Source organism: Vombatus ursinus, unplaced genomic scaffold (genome assembly GCF_900497805.2).
Source record: "Vombatus ursinus unplaced genomic scaffold, bare-nosed wombat genome assembly UNPS02010304.1, whole genome shotgun sequence".
Classification (NCBI taxonomy): Eukaryota; Metazoa; Chordata; class Mammalia; order Diprotodontia; family Vombatidae; genus Vombatus; species Vombatus ursinus.
Genome location: NW_020950082.1, coordinates 60,431 through 81,561, shown reverse-complemented (window position 1 = coordinate 81,561; position 21,131 = coordinate 60,431). Strand labels below are relative to the sequence as shown.

General features: G+C 32.6%; 1 protein-coding gene across 3 annotated transcripts in view; it reads left to right on the top strand.

Moving 5' to 3' along the window:
• The window catches only part of TPP2 (tripeptidyl peptidase 2), an 87,312-nt gene that overhangs the window by 51,860 nt on the left and 14,321 nt on the right, over window positions 1-21,131 (top strand). For 2 of the 3 annotated variants that reach the window (XM_027854106.1, XM_027854108.1), the window contains exons 18-26: window positions 759-875; window positions 1,394-1,494; window positions 3,349-3,445; window positions 6,522-6,659; window positions 8,385-8,629; window positions 8,845-8,923; window positions 10,924-10,962; window positions 19,465-19,616; window positions 19,932-20,028. In XM_027854106.1, the coding sequence (XP_027709907.1) occupies window positions 759-875; window positions 1,394-1,494; window positions 3,349-3,445; window positions 6,522-6,659; window positions 8,385-8,629; window positions 8,845-8,923; window positions 10,924-10,962; window positions 19,465-19,616; window positions 19,932-20,028 (1,065 nt within the window). The remainder of the gene's footprint in view (window positions 1-758; window positions 876-1,393; window positions 1,495-3,348; window positions 3,446-6,521; window positions 6,660-8,384; window positions 8,630-8,844; window positions 8,924-10,923; window positions 10,963-19,464; window positions 19,617-19,931; window positions 20,029-21,131) is intronic. The other variant, XM_027854107.1, reaches the window with a different exon arrangement.

Below are 21,131 nucleotides of genomic sequence, written 5' to 3'. Positions count from 1 at the left end.
TAGATAATTTACTGGCATCTCCCTAGATTACTGGCTTTGGTGAAATTGCTATATAATTGTTTTGGGTACTTTTTTAATTATTCATGGAGGGAATATTAAACAGGTCTGTTTTTTTCCCTCAACATTTTTCTTTCGTAAATAGTTATAGCCTATTGTAGTTTAAAAATTAAAATATATGAATCTCACATTAGGAATTTCATGAAATTATTGTAAATATCAAAACAAAAGAGCATTAATGATAAACTTGCATTATACCAAACTCTAACTAGGGTTGTATTTAGCATTGTAGAATGTATCTAGCATTATAGAAAAGTAGCTTTGTAAACATGTAGTAACTATTAAGAAAAGATGATGGGAAACAGTCTTCTTTGATCTTGGTTGAGGGGGATTTAAAGTAAAAATTTAATTGTGGTTACTTTTCTATATTTGTGGGAAGTTTTCCATCCTTGCTTTATGATTATAACATTTTCTCAGCTACTTGTAATTTAGTGTCTTCCAGTCTATTGTATTTTCTTCTTTGAAATATTTTCAAATATCTGCTGACATAAATATATATATGTGTGTGTATGTATATATATGTATGTATATGTATATATATACATACATATATACATACACACATACATACATATATATATATATATATGTATATGTATGTATATCCTGAAACATTGAATATTGATATCCTGAAACTTAGAGTGATATAAGAGAATTAGGAAAAGCAATTAAATATTTATGATTCATTTTTTCATTCACAGGGTGGAAAGGCAATTGAATTTTGTATTGCTCGGTGGTGGGCAAGTCTTAGTGATGTCAATATTGATTACACAATTTCCTTCCATGGGATAGTTTGTACTGCTTCTCAATTAAACATTGTAAGTATAATCACATTACATTTTTTAAAATATGAATTCCTTTTCTTATCGTAAAGTCATATCTTGTCATGGCAGTCATACATAAATTGCCCACCTATGGGTGATGCTCCTTTCTGTATTTAATTAGCTTGATCTTAGATAACAAGGGTATTGGTCAGTAGATGCCTACTCAGGCTCTTCCAGCCTGGTAGAATCTGCTAGGGCAGAGTAGCAGAGCAGAAACAGAAAACAGAAACTCCAGATATTTATGAAATGAATCCATCCTATATACTAGAGATTTTAAATAATTCAGTTAAAATGGAGAAGTGACCATGGTTCTGTCAATTTCAGTTTTTTTTTAGTTAGCTTAAAAAGTTATTCTGATGTATTTCTTTAAAATTTTAGTTTAATTTCAAACATGATTGGGTGTGTAATGCTTTAATTGTGGGCTCGTTCGTTTACCTTGAAACCAGTGATGTTAACATTTTAAAGCTAACGTAGAAACTAATTCAAAAAAAAAAATCTTACTTTTTCTGTAGCATGCCTCAGAAGGAATAAACCGTTTTGATGTTCAGTCTTCCTTGAAATATGAAGATCTTGCCCCCTGCATAACTTTGAAGAGCTGGGTCCAAACTCTACGGTATTAATTGTATTTCTGTGAGCTATAAATATTAATAGCTTTTTGTGGGGAGGTAATACTCTTATCCAGAAATTTAGTAGTTTAGCCTATGAATACCCTCATACTCCCAATGTTAGAACTACCCACAGCCATGGCTATTTTTTCTATTTGCACCCCATTTGAAATACTTTGTGTTTGATGAGTTGGGTATCTCTGGTATTTGAGAAGTTATCCTTTTTATTGTATGCTGAAAATATTGATGACTAGATAAAAATGAACAGTTTTTTCATATTTAATTGTATTAATGTGGACCTGGAGTATTTTAAGAGACAACTGAAAAGATTCAAATTATTCCTGCATAGTAAACAAATATAGTAGTAATTTAGTATTTCCCTACCCAAGTAGCTCTAGCTATAAAATAGCTATATTAATGGATGCTAACTACTTATTTCACACTTAAACTATGAGGATAAATTAGAGATCGAGTGAAAGCCCTGTGTAAAAACAGCAATAGTAAATACAAGGAGGTATTATTTATTTTTATTGTTCAGATGAATCTGATCTTAACTCATGTCAGCATGGGCGCTATTGGCAAAGTACATTACAAGTAATCTAATGCTAGGAAGAAATCTCCTGGTGATATACAGAATATCTAGAAGTATGACCTAGAATTGACAACAAAGCATGATAAAGTCAAAGTTGTATAAGATATTCAACTGTCGAAGTTGCTACATATCAGCATTTTAAGGCTGAATACCAAAAATTGAATTGCATTTCTGGGAAGTAGTTGATCCTCACAATTAATTTTACTTATACAATTTATATACTGTACTGAAAACTGTTTTTCTTTATTCTCTTACTACACTATTAGTGTCTTGACTATTATTCTCATGTAATAAGAATTACTTTGTATATTAAGTATTGTCTTATTTTTAAAATTCTTTGTATTGTGGCTTTACTTAGATTCCTTACCCTTCTGTTATTCATTTTATCCCATTTGATTACACTTGAGTCATCAGACTTAACCTGGAACTAAAATTTTAATTTTTTCACTGTCTTTGTTTTGCTAAACATGATATTTTGAAACCTGGATAATTAATTAGTTTTGAAACTTAGGGAACGAATTTTTGCCTACAGTAGGTTAAATATCTAAAAAAAAGTCAAAATATTTTTAAGTTTGTCCCTTTCTTTGATGCCTAATTTAGATTTCAGAATGTTGCAACAAAATTTAAGGGTCATTCTTATATTACAGTTGATATTTTCTCTAGTCACTTTTACAAGAAAAGAATACCTCATCTATATTTCCAAATTAATCTTCTTACATACTTGATGCGGGTATTAAAGGTACAGCTGTAATCCTTTTAGGCAGACTCCCTGTGTTGTGTAGGTCTTTGGTTATGTTTACTGGGTTTGGTTTTTTTGTTGCTGCTGTTGTTATTTTTTGTTTTTGTTTTTTGGTTGGGGTTTTTTGTTTGTTTTTTGTTTTGTTTTGTTTTTTGGTGAGGCAATTGGGGTTAAGTTACTTGCCAGAGTCATACAGCTAGTGAGTGATATGTGTCTGAGGCTGCATTTGAACCCAGGTCCTCCTGACTCCAGGGCCGGTGTTCTATCCACTGCGCCACCTAGCTGACCCTGGTTGTATTTAGTGTTGAAGCAAATGAGGTTTTTTGTTTTGTTTTGTTTTGTTTTGTTTTTGAGCATTTCAAAATCTTTGTTATTTAGAGATTCATTTGAATATTAAATGTTTAAAAGGAAATTCATTAATTTTTTCTGTTAGAATTAAGATGTCATATTCCAGTTTTAGAAACATAAAGTACCATTTAATTATATGAATATTATTTTATTTTAAAAAAAACTATAATTCCCTAATTGCAGACCAGTAAGTGCAAAAACAAAACCTTTAGGATCCAGAGATGTTTTACCAAATAATCGTCAACTTTATGAGATGGTCTTGACATATAACTTTCATCAAGTAAGTATTTGCATAAAGAAAAATATAATTTATATTTATAGTCAAAATATGTATTATTCTAAGTTTGCATTGTTTCTGTGAATCATAACTGAAAAGTAGAATATAAGAATTGGAGCAAATAAGCAACAGTATTTACCCTAAAACATTCTGGAAATAGTGTATATATTAGTACCGCCATAATTCTTGTTAGTTAACTAGCATTTATTAAGTGCCTGCTAAGTGTCAAGCTCTGTGCTAAATACTGGAGATGTAGAGAAAGGTTTAAAAAAAAAAAGTCCAGTGGAAGAGACAACATGCAGAGAACTATATATGAATATGATGGATATGATATGATAATTGGGAGTGATTTCAGAGGTAGGGCACTAAGTTTCAAGAGGATTGTGAAAGGCTTCTTGAAAAAAGTTAACTTTTAGCTGAGACATGGAGGAACCCAGGAGGAAGGGATAAAGAGGCAGAGTTCCAGGCAGTGGAATAGCCAATGAAAACTCTTAAGAGTAGAGATTTGGAGTGTCTTGTGTGAGGAAAAGTAAGGAATTCAATGTCACTGGATCACAAAGTAGTGGAGAATAAGGTGTATGAAGACTGTGTAAGGTGTAAAAAGTATGATAAGAAAGGACCAGTTTAGGAAGGTTCGGCTTTAAAAGCCAAATAGAGAATTTCGTATTTGATCCTGGATATAATAGGGAGCCACTGGATTTTATTGAATAATGATTGGCTGGGAGAGAGAGGGGTGGAGCAGGAAGAACAATTTGACATCTGAGTGGAGAATGGACTGGAGTGCAGAGAGTCACAAGCAAAGAGATCAATCAAAAGGCTGCTGCAGTAGATCAGGTGTGAGGGGGAATGAGTGCCTTCATTAAGGTGATTTATAGTGTCAGAGGAGATGAGGGGTTATGTTCAAGAGATGTTATGAAGGCAGAAATGATAGGATTTGACCACTGATTGGATGTGAGGTGTGAGAGTGAAGATTTGAGGATAACCCTTCTGTTGCAAGCTTATGTGACTGAAAGGATAATGGGTATCCTTGACAGCAGTAGGGAAATTAGGAAGAGGGGAGAGTTAGAGGAAAAGATGAGTATAGCCCTTGTCTTTTGGGTATGTTGAATTTAAGATGTCTATCAGATTTTTAGTTCTAGATGTCTAAAAGGAAGTTAGAGATGCAAGACTGGAGGTCTGCAGAGAGGTTAAGGTTGGACAAGTAGATTTGAGAGTGATCAGCATAGAGATGATAATTGAATTCATGGGAGTTGATGAGATAGATAACCAAGTGAAATAATGTATAAGGAGAAAAGAAAAGGACAAAGCCCTGAGAGACAGTCACAATTAGCAGGCGTGATCTGGATAAAGATCCATCAAAGGAGACTGAGAAGGAGCAGTCATATAGGTAGGAAAGACAAGAGAGATTAGTATCATGAAGACCTGGAAAGAAAAAAGTATTAAGTACAAGATGTTTATTGACAGTATCAAAGGATATTGATGGGTTAAGAAAGATAAGGATTGAGAAAAGGCCAATGTATTTGATAATTAAGAGATCATTAGTAACTTTGGAGAGATCATTTTAAATTCCACAATGAAGCTGTAAGCCAGAAAAATAAAGTGGAGGTAGTGATTATAGATGCTCTTCTCAAGGAAGTCAGCCACAAAAAGAAGATAGAGGACAAGAGCTAGCAGGGATGAGCTATCACCTCAGGGTTTTTTTGTTTTGTTTTGTTTTGTTTTTTTTTCAGCAAAACATTTATTAAGCATATATATACATATACACACATATATATGGAACTGTGTATATGCATGGAGATATGGAGATATTTCCATGTATATGGAAAAACAGCAGTTATTTAATGTGTACAAATAAGTATAAGTTGTAAAATGGTTAAATGTCTAGGAGAGTTCAAGCAGAATGGCTTGAGAGAATCAAGGATTAAAGCAGTTAGATCAGAAAAGACTTCATAAGGAGAAAAAAGTGAGAAAGTTGTATAGGTGTGGGGTGTGTAAAAAGAGGGCAGAACAGTAGTAGAAAATGGTATAGTCCAGTAATTTAAGTACCAGAGTTGTTTGGCACCAAATATGTCAAAGTATTTGAAGGTACCTGAATATTTTTGGAAATTTTATTGTAAAACTATTATTAGGTCTACCAGGTATTAAATAATGAAGTTAAAGAATAGCATCTTTAATATGTCCCGTTATGCCCCTTCATAGCTATTTAATTTCTGATAGGTAAGCCCTCATTAATTTTCTATAGACCAGCATAAGGTATATACCAAGTAAGTAACAAGCCTCAGACTTTAAGGTTCTGTAGAAAATCACACATTGAGATATTGTCATATCAAGTACAGTATGCAATTAAATGTTTATGAGGTTTTTTTTATTATAGTGATAATGAACCTGAGTATCTTAATGTATGGTAGATGCTTATTTTTTATCTCTTATATAAACAGGAGATAAAGTTGAACTTTTTTTAAGACAGTCATTTGTGGCTATAACTGATGAAACATTTTTCAGTTGAAGTTTTTTTTTTTCAGTCTTATCAATTCGGGAAAGTTTTTTAAAGATGGAATCATGTACTCTCTTCTCACTTTCTGTATCTTTGTTTGTTTTAGTTTTTTGGGGGGGGGGGGGGGAAAGGGGGTTTAAGTGACTTGCCCAGGGTCACACAGATAGTAAAGTGCCAAGTGTCTGAGGCTGGATTTGAACTCAGGTCCTCCTGACTCTAGGACTGGTGCTCTATCCACTGCACCACCTAGCTGCCCCCTTTCTGTATCTTTATGAAGTTAAATAAACACATATTTCTTTGCTCTTATTGTATTTGAAATAAATATTTATTCATAGTATTTATTTTTACCTTGTTAGAATTTTTATAATGGAGACATCTCTAATCTTTTGTAAAGTATTAGCCTAATGAGCATTTTACTTTGTGACGTTCCCTTTTCCCATATTTCATTTTATCCTACAATGCTTTTTTAATTTTTTGTTTATTATAAGCTTAATTTTAGGAGTATTATCTTAGGCGTTCTTTTATGAGGGTTTTTAAATGGTTAATTTTATTTTTGAAGAAATCATATTTGTATTTTTTTAATAGCCTAAGAGTGGGGAAATTACTCCAAGTTGTCCTCTGCTTTGTGAATTATTATATGAATCAGAATTTGACAGCCAACTCTGGATTATTTTTGACCAGAACAAGAGACAAATGGGATCAGGTGATGCCTATCCTCACCAGGTATCTAGAATAATTTCTTTAATTGTGAAATGGATGTAGTCACTTTACGTAATCTATATTTTCAACCTGCCATATTTACTAAAAAAACAAAATTTTGCTTCTGATACATGTGAATTCGTTATGGTTACCATGAGATTGATAGATCAGAGGTATCCCATAGATTAGGGTTCTTAACCTAGAGTCCATAGGCCCGATTTCTTCAGGTGTATGAATTTTTAAAATTTTGATAACTTAATTGCATACATCATAATGGGTTTTTTAGTAATGTCATGTATTTTTTATTAACTTAAACACATACTGAAAAGGGGTCCGTAAGCCTCACCAGATTACCCAAAGGGTTCATGACAGACATACAAAAAAGACTAACTCCTACTATAGATAAATATAAATCAGTATCAATGTGATATTTTTGTACAAACTATCTTGTTACATCCTCATGGACCAGATAGACATGTTAGGTAGATTCAGAACTGGTTGTATAATCAGAACCAAAGAATAGTTATAAAGGAATATCACTAATATCAGCAGTCTCTCCTTTTGTATTCACCATTTTTGTCAGTGACTTGGGTGAAGACAGAAATAATAATCTTGTCAGACTTGCAGATGAGATAAGACTTAGAGAGATAGCTAACATATTGGAGCAGTCATGATCCCCAAAGTTCTTGATGGCCTGAAAGAGTAGACTGAATCTACATTTATTTATTTTTGTTCAATTCTGTGTTATTGAGTCATATTCAGAAAGCCAACTTTACAAGTAGAGGATGTGCAGAGAAATGACCAAAAGATGACTTGTGTGAAAAAGATCTGAGTTTAAATGGACTCCAATTGAACTCAGTGTGAATTTACAATCAGTCTGTATTAATAGGAGCACAGGCTGAATACAGAATGAAGGTGGTGATAACTGCCCTACTTAGACTCCATTCAGAGAACTGTATTCAGTTCTGGATATCACATTTTAGGGAAAATGTTGATAGGTTGGATTATTTCTAGAATGTGACCAGGTTTGTGAGAAAATTAGAGAGCATGTAATTTTAAATTTCCATTAAAGGAACTATAGATATTTAGCATAGATAAGAGAAGACTTAGAGGGTCTAATAGTTGACTCTCTGTGTGGAAGATTTTTTTGGTCTACTCAGCTCCTGAGAGAAGAACTAGGAAAATGGGTGGAGATTACAGATAAGTCACTTAAGGCTTAATATAAAACTCTCCTAGCAGTTATAGAGTTTTCCTGTGAAATGCTTTGCTTCATGTTTCCTTTTAAAGTAGCCTGTTGTCCTTTTGATGGTTTCCCTATGGTTGGATTTAAGGAAAGCTAGATGACTACTTGTCATGAATGTTGTAGGAGGGATTCATGAACTTTTTTTTTAATATAGTTTTGTTTTTTGGGCTAGGCAATGAGGTTGAAAGTGACTTGCCCAAGGTCACACAGCTAGTAAGTGTTATGTGTCTGAGGCCAGATTTGAACTTAGGTCCTGCTGAATCCAGGGCTGTTGCTCTAGCCACTGCGCCACCTAGCTGCCCCTCATGAACTTTTTATACTAGACTAGATGACATCTGAAGTTCCTTCCCTTTGATTCTGTGTCTCTGGAGCTGAAGAATTATAGTTTCTAAAATTATAGTTTCTAAAATAATTCACATTTTAGCTAAGACTAGAATTCATTTTCTTAGTATGACATATTTGCTTGATTAATCTTTATTTCTTATGAACACTTTTTCTTTTTTCAGTACTCTGTCAAACTAGAGAAGGGTGATTATACAGTTCGACTGCAAATACGTCATGAACAAATCAGTGATTTGGATCGTCTTAAAGATCTTCCATTTATTATTTCTCATAGACTGTCTAATACTTTAAGCTTAGATATTCATGAGAACCATAGTCTTGCTCTCCTTGGAAAGAAGAAATCAAATAGTTTAACACTACCACCAAAGCATAGCCAGCCATTCTTTGTTACATCATTATCTGATGACAAGTAAGTAATACTGAATTAATTAAATAAACTAAATAATTATCACGTCGTTCACTGCTTGTATTTCATAAACTATATTTGTAACATGTAAGGGTTTTCTCTTCTTTTCTGCTATATGCACCTTTCATAATTCCAAGAGATGTAGGAATTACATCAGTATAATTTTGATTCTGATTTTTCTCTTTTAAAACCTTTTCCACTCTTGATTTATTTTTCAGGATACCCAAAGGGGCAGGTCCAGGATGTTATCTTGCAGGATCCTTAACATTGTCAAAGACTGATCTGGGAAAGAAAGCTGTGAGTATCTATTTTACCTAATGAATTCTTTAAAAAAAAAAAATCATGTTTCTCCAAAAATGTGAATCAACCCAGGCTTGCAGATAAGTCAAACAAACAAACAAGATTAGATGTGGAAAATTTTACCACCTCCTTCATGTTTTATCAGTACTGCTGCTACTTTCTGTTCATATGAGTTTTAGAATTATTTGTTTGATTTTTTTTCGGCCATTAGCCTCTACTTGTTTTTGAATGGCTAAACTAAACTTGAACCTCCTATTATATGACTATCTGTGAATTTTTTTAAAGGAGAAATTCAAACTAAAGTGGTTTTAAAAAGCAAATGAAGTGTTTAAAATCAAAATAATTTTATTTCTAGATGTTCTGTTAGACTCACTTAAAACTGTGGACATTCACCAAATTGTTATATTTTATTATGTTGCTTCTAAAAAATTTATTTTTAAATACTGTAATGAACAGCAGGGTTTTCCCACAGTTCTATAAAACTTTTTTGGAATGGAGAATTGAATAATGGAGTAGAGAAATGTAATTTAAAATATATAGGTATGCTATTTCTGGATTACATTTTGTTCATGCATGTTTTATAAAATTGAAATTTATTTGGTTTGCGTTTTTAGCTAATACAGTTTACAGAAGGCTTTTATTTAACAGACAAATGCTGTTGCAGGCTTTCTTTTTATAGTTTTTTTTTTTATTTTTAACTTTTCTCATCCACTGTAGTATTATAAGATTTCTCTTCTGGAAATGACATTTCTCTGTAGTCACTTCTCTTGAACATTACCCGTCAATTGCCATTATTTCATTCAGTTTTAGCTTAACCTTACCTGCAAAAGCTAATTCAACCTTTCATCATTTAGCAGCTTGACAGTTTCTGCAAAAATTAAATCAGTCTTTCAATTTCATTATGTTGGAGTCTATTAAAGTTGTTATTGAAATGGGCAGATTTCATAGGGGCATTAACCATTTTTGAATGTTCCCATTTTTTCCATTGACCTTGAACAGTATTCTTACGGTTTGTTTGCACATTAAAAAAAAATCTTTGCCTTGGAGTCACTTGCCTCAATTTATGTTTCATATATTCTGTAGAAATAAAAGGATCAGAATTTACATACAGTGCTTTTTAGAAACACTGGTTTCATGTACAGGCTTTATAGACATGGCTCTCAATCTGAAATGTAGGGTTTGTTTTTTATTTATAGATCACTTATTTGTTTTTAACTACTTTGTGAGACCTAAATAGTAAAAAATCATCTTAATTAAGAGGGGTTTGGTTTTTTTTGCCCCATTAATTCAGCAAATGAAAAATAGTTACTAGTTCTTAATTAGCTTTTGAGGCAATTGGGGATTCAAAGAAATTTGGAAAACTTATGAGATTTACTAGTAGCTATTGTCAAATTTAATAAAATCCTATTTCCTTTTAAGTAGAAGAGGAGAAAGACCTCATTCAATTTAATTTTATTTTCCACCTCATTCTCATAATCATTCCTCAGCAGATTTCTAGCTTTTATGGAGTTTCTTGTTTGAAAAGATTACTTTTCATAATTTTTCTTATTGTGGCCACCATAAGTGGTACATTACTTTGCATGGTCCTTTTTGAGAAACAACATATAAATAGAAATTGTGCTATTGTTTTCATTTAAACTGGCATTAGAAAAATAACTTTATATAGCCTCTTGTGAACAAATAGTTAAATGTGATTTTCTAAGATTTATTTTGATAATCATGAACTTTGGTCTGCTTGATCTTTGAGAGAAGTGTTTACATTTGCCTTGGAATAATTACCACATAAAAGACAATTATGCTTAAGCACATTAGTGTTAAAAAATTTAAAAGGCAATCATGCCTGTAGTGGCATGTCAATCTTCATCATAGACTTGACACTTCAAGTAGTATAATCCATACCAGTGGGAAGTAAATGAGACCATATTCAGACAGAGGTGGTATCTCCATCCTGTGTAGTGTGTGCATGTTTTCTTACAGAATGTTGTTCTAACTCCCAGGGGCAGTCTGCAGCAAAACGACAAGGAAAATTTAAAAAGGTACTGAATGTCAGTTCTTGAAAAAGATGTGTTAAAGCCTTTTTTGCATATGACTTAACGTTTTTTCTGTCCGTATATCTTTTAAAACCTTCCCCTCAATTTCCTTTCCTTTTAAGTTCTACAGTTCATTGCTACTAGCCACACCTCCTATAAACTCTGACATGCTGCTTTCCTAAATCTCTTTGAGCAGCATGAATTGCTATAAGACCCCAGTTCTTTATATCTTGTCTTTATGTTACTCTTCTAATCATAGTCTCTTAAATATTCATGATGTTGAGTTAGTAGTATTCTAGGATAAAGTACTCTGCTACTCTCTGTCCTTGTATAAAGCATTTCCATTGTATTTTATATTCCTAACTACATTATTCAGCATTTTGGCATTTTATGTGTCTAGAAAACTATAGGGAGAAAATTGTCTTTTTAAATTTGTGGTCTTGGTATGTATAGGTAAGGATACAGGTTTGCTTTGGTTTTTGAGGAAGAAATTGTCTTTTGAAGGATTTAGTTTAATGAAATAGTCTCACCTTTGAAATGAAATTTGGTACTTGTTCTTAAGACATTTAGCTCAGAGATGTCAGAGAGAAGAGTAGAAGTGAACCTAGCAGAAAGTAGTAGCTAACATAGAGTACCCTTTAGTTTATTATTGCTTGGAGAGCATCCTGTAGGATTTAAAACAAAATATATGAGTGGAATAGATAGTCCCTCAAAGATCCATTGAAATGGGGAATTCTAAAATAGTCTTATGATCTCCTGCTTATCAGAGCCACAGTGAAACCAGTAAAGAAAATTTACTTTGATGTCTTATTTTAATGAGACAGTTTTTTGAAAGGAAGTCAAGAAAAGAGTTGAAAATATTGGGTGTTTGGTGTAGAGATGAAAAGAATCCTAGGAAAATTTTGCTAACATTGATCAGACTATTTTTAGCCTCATAATAGTAGATTTTAATTTTTTTCACTTGTTATCCTATCACATAAAGGAGAAAACAGTAATTGAGATTCCTCAGGTTCAATCATTTATTGACATAAAGGAGAATTTTATTTAGATTTGGTTTCTTGAAAGTAAAAGGTATTAAAAGGTTACTGCAACTTAATATGATAGCATAGAAGATGCATAAATAGTTCAGTTACTACACTTCATCTTTGTGAACTCTATATGGAATGTAAGGCCCTTGAGAGGCACTTCCTAATCAATGCTTGTTGATTATTTACAGTATATAACCAAGTTCATTGATTATGAAGAATGCTTTTTATATCAAGTAGGACTGGTAATAATCAGAATTGGGAGGAGGAGGAGAACCAGAATAACAAAACATTGTTTCTCCAAGACAGCCTCTTAGATATTGAAGGATCTGTATAATGAAGCTGTTTCTTTGTACTGGCACTCATGGAAGTGGCTGTTTATCATTGAAATAGTTTGGTGGCATGGTGGGTAGATCACTGGACTTGGAGTCAGGAAGACCTGAGTTTGAATCCTGCTTCCGATACTGGCTGTGTGACTGGACAAGTCACTTAATATCTCTCAGCCTCGGTTTCCTTATCTGTAAAATGGGGATAATAATAGCAGCCTCCTCACAGGATTGTTGTGAGGATCGAATGAGATAACATGTAAAGCACTTTGAAAACTTTAATGAGCTATTTATACAAAAGTATGAGCTGCTGTTAGTAACTTTACTATGTTATCCGAAGGGCTACTTCCTTTAACTCATTCATAGTGAACTTTGTAATGTTTTAAGAATTTGCAGAGTTGTGAATGTTACATTGATGTTTAAAGGTCAATGAGTGATGACCTGAACCCAAAAGCATGTAATTTGAGACTAACGTGAATCTTTAAACCTATTTAAACCCATCTCTATTTTTAGCAATTTATTTCAATTTTCCTCTCTCCTACATGTTGCTTTTTTTGTGTTTTTGTCTCCTTCATTCTCTCCCTGTATTTGATTTTTCCCATTTCTCTCCCTCTTTACTTTTGCCCCTCCACTTTTTACTTGCCTTCCTGCCTTTAATATGTTTAACTTTCATTGAGGTTTTATAATATTGCAAGGCTTAATGCAGTTAGTACCGTAAAAGAAAAAAATAGATAATACTGTACTCCTTGTTTTTTAGGCTCACGTCTGTCAGACACAATTTCATATTATATCTAAGTATTTCTAGCTTGGAGAAATGTCCAAACTGTGGCTTAGTCCCCTGTGCCCTCTCTTAGCACTTTAGCTCGACACAGTTTTAGGTAACATTTATAGAAATCTTAAAAATTACAATGTATTTAAAAAAAATAATTTGGGTAACATTCCAGAAAAGTTTAGTAACCAAGTCAAAATTTCATTTATTCTTGAACCATTTTTCTCATAGAATCAAGAGGGCTCCTCTCCGATCTAAGTTGAGAATCTTTTCTGAATAAGAGGCCAAGAGGATGCCTCTCTTTCATAGGAATAGAGGACTTTCTTTGGGTTAGTTCCAGTGCTGATAACTTCAGAATGGGGAAAGTCAGTGAATTTATCTAGATAAGAGTTAAGTTTGGTTATCACCCTTAATCATTTTCCCTAAGAAATGTCATCTTCTGTTACACTGGCAAATAACTTAGGTAAGCTTATGTTACCTTGTTGTATGCTGATATGCTGATGAAAACAAAGTTATCTCCATGGTTTCATCTTTCCTAGAATTTTTTATTCTTTTGCTGTATGAATGGGAAACCTTGCTTAAGAGAAAGAAGCCTTTTAATCTTTTTTTGTTTTATGAAGTCACATGCCTCTTTGAAGGCAATAAAAATTATCCACAACAGGATCTTACACTCCTTAAGCCTTTCATTCAAGCGTGTGACTGTGAAAATAAAGGTCTGCTTTAGAAAACCAAGCCTGCCTGGTTGTTTCCTTCTTGTTTTTATTAACCACGGGTATCTTTGATGGGTGCATATGGGCTAGTAGTTCCTTATGTCATCTCAGTCACCTTTTTTTTCTTTTCTTTTTTTGGGGTGTAAAAGCTCTGTCTGTGAACTTATGTATTCTTTTGAAATCTTCTTTCCCCTCTTTGAGCTAGCTTAAGAATAAATTGCTGATTATTTTTAATATTCTGTTACCACCAGCATGAATTTCTTCTATATATATTTGGTCCAAGTCCAGCTACTCTCTGCCTGACTTCATCATCTTAATACTGTTGTCATTTCCACACATAGTAGATCTGGTGATAATAATGTAATATAGCATGTTCATGGCACCTTAAAGTCTGCAAAACTTTACCCAACAATCATGAGAGGTAGTTCTGTTCCTAACCCCAATTTACAGTAGAGAAAATGGGCAGAAAGAGGTTTAAGTGGCTTGCCTGATGTCATATAACTAGCAAGTGTCTGAGGAAGGATTTGATTTCAGATCTTCCTCACTCTAAGTCCAGTGCTCTATCCAATGTGCTATCCAAAGTCTAAATGTAGGGACTCCACTCTTTAATAGATCGCCATAGAAATACTGAAAGATCTGTTTCATTTCATTTGTATTTGTCATTCTTCCAATTTAGTCTACCAGTGCTTTCGGATGACCTGGCTTAATTGGGACTAATGCCAGACTAGAAGCTTCTTTTCTCGTCAACAGCTTTTTGTCATTTTTGTGAAGTTAAAATGCTCATCATCTTCTTTTATCTTTTTCTGTATTGAGTAAATGAATGTGTATACTGATCCAACATTGTTCTTAAATTGTTGCTGTCACAGATGGGTTTGGGCTCATCTCTTTGTGGCAGTTATTTTGTATTCCTTCAACCTTTTTTAAAGACATGGTTATAATTCAGTGCCTTCAATTATGTCAATTTCTTATTTTTCATAGTGGACAGGTCATTTAAACAGATTGGATTGGAAGTATTATTATAGTTGAAAACACTGTTTTCTTTTCATCTTATCTTTTCTTCTAATTTGCTATGTTGTCCTTTGCACTAACCATTTTATCTGACTACAATTCTATTCTTAGACAAAGTGTCTATGATAAATAAGGCTTCTGAATAATCTGCAAGCTTTTGGCCTCTTAAATTTCTCAATTTTAAACCATATTTTCTAATATTTTTCACCATCCTCCCGTGTCCCCCTTCTCAGTGGAGTAAATAACAGCATAATATGTGTGACAGCATGCCTGTTGTCTTAGTTTGTAGGATCTTGTCGGTGTCTTCATAGATTTTCCTCTATATCTTTATTCTTTGGAGCAGATTTTGGTGCATTTTTTTCATAGGATACTATTTGCAGTATTTTATTGTGAGCAATGTCAGACAGGATGACAATGTGTCCCATGAAATTGTGTTTCTTATTGCCTCTGGGTACACAGTGAATCCAACTCCACCAAGCCTCTTGTTCATGTCTCTGAAAAGAACCTGTGACCTTTCCATTTAGCTAAGGTAGTTATTGTCTTCTGGTTTCATTTCTGTTGATGTTAGTATAGATGTGGTTCAGTTTCTTGTAAGCAGACTAATGCATTAGAATTTCTTTATTGCATCCTTTATTTCCTTTTTAACTAGTTATTGTAGAAGCAGAAGAGTGCCACATAGGGTCATTTTGTGATTTTTTTTTGTCTATTTTGTGGTCACTATGGTTAAAAATAATTCACCCTGTGACCAACAGTTTGACAAGTTTTTCTAACATAACTGGGATGAGTCCTGAGGCAGCAAACACAATTTGTTACTTGGGCCATATTTGTTACTCTCTGCTAACATAACATGTGTGAAGCCAAGTTTGCTACTATGCCACAATGAGGCATTAGAGCAGGTAGGACTTTAATAGAGGAGCGATATAGTTTTTACAAATAGCAAACTGTTGTATTGTGCTTAAAAGATACTTTTGAGTTGACAGCTGTAGGTAAACCTATTTTAACTAATACTTCTTCAGAGGTCAACCAAAACAATTTGATCTAATAGAAAATGTCAAGTACTTAGTAAAATGCCTTCATACGCTATATGTTTTTTGACTGCCCTGTTAACTTGTGGAGTGATTTTTCAAAATTTAATGAGAAATAGCTATTTCTGCTTACTTGTTTTGAATTAACACTGTTAGAATCATAGAAACACACATAATTGGAGGAATGAATAAGAACTTTCTAAAGCAAATGTAAAATGACCAAGTTTCTCTTCTGATTAGAAATTCAAGCTAATATATCCATATCAGGGTTAATATGTTATATTTTAAATGATCAACTTTTCATTTTATTGATATGGTACTATAAGATTGAATCATTCTTTTGATATCACTGGTTTAATTTAATTTTCCTATGTGAAACATAGATCATCAGGGTTTAAATAAAATGGCTTGCTCCTTAGCCCCCAGGATCTTTTATAAGATTACTTTGGCATTAATTTCAGTATTTATGAGAAAAGACGTTTGAGATTACTATGATACATAATTTACTTCATTTTTTGTTTGTTTATTGCTTAGATTAAAAGTTAAGCCGTTAGTGATACACATTTAAAATACATACAATTCTGTTTTCTCTGTTTCCTGTCATAGTACAAAAGCCTTTCTTTTGTGTTCCTTTGGAATTTGGAATTCCGGAGAATTGCTAGTCCCCTAACATAGAGTCCTGGGCATCAATCCACATCTGGGCTAGACATGTTTAGAAAGAAAACGTTATTACTTCAGTTTAAATTATTGCATTCCTTAACTAAAGCAGTTATACTGCTATATATTCACTTATATGGGAAAGCTGATACTTATTTAGATGTGTATAGACAGTATCTGATCATAAGAATACATAGACCACTATAAGAACTTCAGTGTGTTCTTTTCAAGGCAAATGTAATTAACATTAAAGAGGATATATTTGATTATAAAGCATCTAAAGGGTCCTAGAAGGAAAGTAAAAAGCATAGTATGAAATACTATTCATTGCATAGAGATCATTTACAGTTGTCAGCTGTTAATTATCCTGATTCTCTTCACTTGCCTATTTTCTCTGTATATGACTGAGAGCAGTCAGTTTATAATTTATACATACATACATATATGTGTATGCATTAGTAAAATTTTGGCTTACATACCTTTTTGGATCACTACTTAGCTTTCCCATAGTCAGTTGCTTTTTAGTAAATACATTAAATACAAAATTTTTTGAGAATAAAATGGTATTTTCATAAGATTGGACCAGTTAGTTCATGAGGGTTCCAATAAAGGAAGAAGGTAGTAAATAAAATAAGTATTAAGAAGTCACAATTTTTAGCCAACTAGAGTGAAATGTAGAAAGTATAATTTGAATGCAATGGAGTTTTCACTCAAAACCACTGTTTCTATTTACCTTATTATGCTAATGTTAAAGACATGAAGTATGCCAAGAAACTACTCATAAAAATGTCTTGTTGAAACTTACCATATATTTTATCCTCCAGTTGGACATGTTCTTGCATTATAATAGCTCCTTTTCAATAGCATGTTAGTTTGCAGAGTGGTTTACGTTATTTCTTTTCTTTCAACAACCTTGTGTAGTAGGTACTACAGATATTATCTGCTATTTTACAGAAGAGAAAACTTAGGGTTATAGAGAATAATTAATTTGTCCTAAGTCTTGCATCTACTAAGTAGCTAAACTATAACTAAAAACCAGGTCTTTTAACTCTGAGTCCAGTGGTCTTTCTACTACATCTTTCTGTGAAATTTTTCCCATCCTGTTCACATGCTAAAATCAGTACAATTAGTAAATGTAACAGTATGCAATCAGTATTTATACAATTCTGTTTTCTCTGCTTCCCACTTTTGAATAGTAGAAAGAGTCATCTTTACAAGAGTCTTATTTATGGGCAGAAAAGGGTACAATGTGGGAAATAGAGAAAATTGGGAAAGAAACTCAGAATGAAGAGGGAAAACTAAAACCATCTCATTGAAGAGAAAAAGGTTAACATACTGTCACCATTTTCTCAACCTTTATTTTTTACTAAGAGAATGAAACAATCATTTTATTTTGTTGGTTATGATAATTTCCCTGTTCTGAATTTCTAATGTAAAGGAAAATTTTTTTTTGCCTCTAATTTTATTCGTTTTTTGCAAAATCTGTTTTCAAGTGTATTTACTATAAAAATGTTAACAGAAATTATGTAAATCAAGAGAATTCAACACATTCTAATTGCTTTTTTTTATTCCTGTTGTCTTTAAGTACAGTACATCAGAAATCTCAGCTTTGTTATCATCCTTGGAAAGAATTTTGCTCAGACATTTTTAGTACTTGTTTTAGTTCACCTTGATGATCTTCTTTTATTTACATTTCCATAATAGAATTTGTTATATATATCATTTAATCCCCCAACTTAACGTCACAGGTACAGTACATCTGGTAAAATAGTCAAGCTTAATAAACAAGTGGAGAATTTTATATTTTTTTAAATTAAGGTTCTTTTATATATTAAATTGTATGGTGTTTAGGAATATTATTAATTAACTTGAAAAAGAATACTTTTGGTTCTGTTATTTCATTAGGTCGGGGTAGGGGGAATGATAACAGTGCTTTGCACGAGTTGGGCCATAAAATATAAGTTCATTGTGAAAAGTATTACAATGGATATGCTGCTATGGACTTTGATGACCTTTTTTCCCCCTTCACTTGTAATCCTCTCTTAAATACTTTGCATGTAAGTCACATTTTTTTTTAGCAAACTTTACTTACCTCAGTATACTATTGCTTACCCTTATATTGTTTCTCTTGGAATAGTAAAACATGTTTTAGTTACATACTTAGCTCAAGGTTTTTGAGTGTGAGGAATTTAGAGTTGGCATAAGATTAAAAATGTATAGTACACTAAAATTACTGTCTATGTTGTATGTAAACTGAGAAATATATTTAACTATTTCTGTTTGCATTAGGAACATCCGATATTATAGTCCAAAAATGCACCTTAGCAGCCATTTCATAATGGTAGTATGCAATTTTATTTTCTAGTGAATTTATGATACTGACTTTTCAAGACTTAAGTGTATATATATCGTTATAATAGCTAGAATAATGGAATGTCAGTATTGAAGGGACATTTGAGGTCATTTGGTTGATAAATGCTATTTAGAATTGGGGGGGAGGGAGAACTATAATTCTTACCTACAGATAGAATTAAATCATACAAGAATTTTTTTAAAATATGCCTTAGTTCTGCATGTAGCTACAATTCCACCTCAATTTCCGCCTGACAAAAAAACTGGGGCTATTTGTTACTTGTTTTTAACACCTTTTTCCCATTGCTAGGTAGAAAATTGTAGAATTATGACCCTACCTCTACCTTACCCTTTTAACTTTTTACTCTATGTGTTCTCCTGTTTGAATCTACCCCATTAGCAGAGTATGACTATTTCATTTAGAATTCAGAGAAAAAAAGTTTAAAGTCAATGCATATTGGAATTTATGGCTTCATTTTTGGTTTCTGGTACACTTGGATAGCCCATTTCAACAACACACTAAAATATGAAAATATGAAAAAACTTCATGTGTCAAATTATCACCAGAATATTGTTTTTTCAAAGATTGATCTAGTTTGATCCACGAAACTGATATGTTTTTCCCCACATACACAGGATATAATCCCTGTTCATTACTACTTAATACCTGCACCAACAAAGACCAAGAATGGCAGTAAAGACAAAGACAAGGATTCAGAAAAAGAAAAGGATATCAAGGAAGAGTTTGCTGAAGCATTGAGAGATCTTAAAATACAGTGGATGACAAAGTATGTTAATTTTTGTTTTTAATGTTGCTTTAAAAACTTTGTATAAAATGGAATTCACAAAATTTGGGCACATCTTTTACTAGCTTATTTTTCTAGAATTTATCTTTTTACAATTGTGATATCCACTAGAGGTATTTTAATAAATTTCTAACTTGTTCCTTTGCCCAAGCACATTGTAAATATTTTTTAGCAACTACATTTCTGAATGACCCATTATTGTCTCATCATGTTTGCCTTCTAAATCAGAAAAGCTGCGATGTTAAACATTTCTGGTTTTAAAGGAAATGAAATAATGACTCTCTCTCCTCTTTGCAGGTTGGATACTAATGATATTTATAATGAATTGAAAGAAACCTTCCCTAATCACCTTCCTTTGTATGTTGCAAGACTTCATCAACTGGATTCTGAAAAGGTTATAAATTATTTATGTTGTAGATGAGTCTTGTGTTTGGAATTAAAATTTATTCTTACTTTTGTGATCTGAGTAGCATTAACCTGGGAGGAGCAATGAATGAGTAGTGAAGGTACTTGTCCAGTGGTAGCATTTAGTAACAGATGAGACACTGTTTTTTGTTATCTACATTAATGGACTCTTTGAGTGTAATCATGAGTTAAATTTGTGATTTTAAAATGCTTGAATTTTTAAAATGCTTGAACTTAATTCTGAAAATGCTTAAATTGGACCAGATCTCATAGGTGCTTACAACAGATAGGAATCTGCTTAATATTTAAGATTAAATTAGTTATAACAACTAAAATTCTACAAGTTTGAGGTAGATTTAGAAGGTATTTTTATGGAGAAATCCATTAGATTTACAAAAGAAGACAACAGATGTCTGAGATTAAAACAGGAATCACAGACACAGATACTAATAACTACTGCTTTATCTCTATTTAAGAAGTTGGCAAGAAAATTAACCTCGCTTTATTAAATAGTTATTCTAAATAGCCTATGTGAATAGGATAGAATAGAGTGAAATAATTTAAAATTTTCATCTTCAGTTCTTTAGGTGTAAAATGAGAGGGGTGGACTAGATGGCCTGCAAGATTTCTTCAAGCTCTTTATCCAATGATTACATTTTATGAGTTTTACTAATACTTCCACAATTCCTTTCAGCCTTACTGCCTCCTCAGAAAGAAAGTATCGCTGTTTAGTTTATAAGATAAAGACACTTTCTTTGATATATGAGTAATGGTTTTTCTTGCTTCCCCTAGTCAACTGTGTAATTCATTCCCTCCCTAATCCTCTTTCTAGATACTGGATGTGAACACGGTAAAAGGAATAATTAACATTAGTGATAAAAGCATGTGAAAGTGTTTAAAATTTGAGCCAAATTTTTTAGAGGCAAAAGATTATGGAAATACTTTGACGTTAGAGGACAGCCTCCAGGGTCCATATGTGTACACACATGGTTTGAGTTGTACATTTGTGTGTTGTACCTCTCAGGTGGTTGAGACATCAGAAATGAGGCATCCAAATATAAACATGTTTCAGTGTACAGACTCATGAAATTT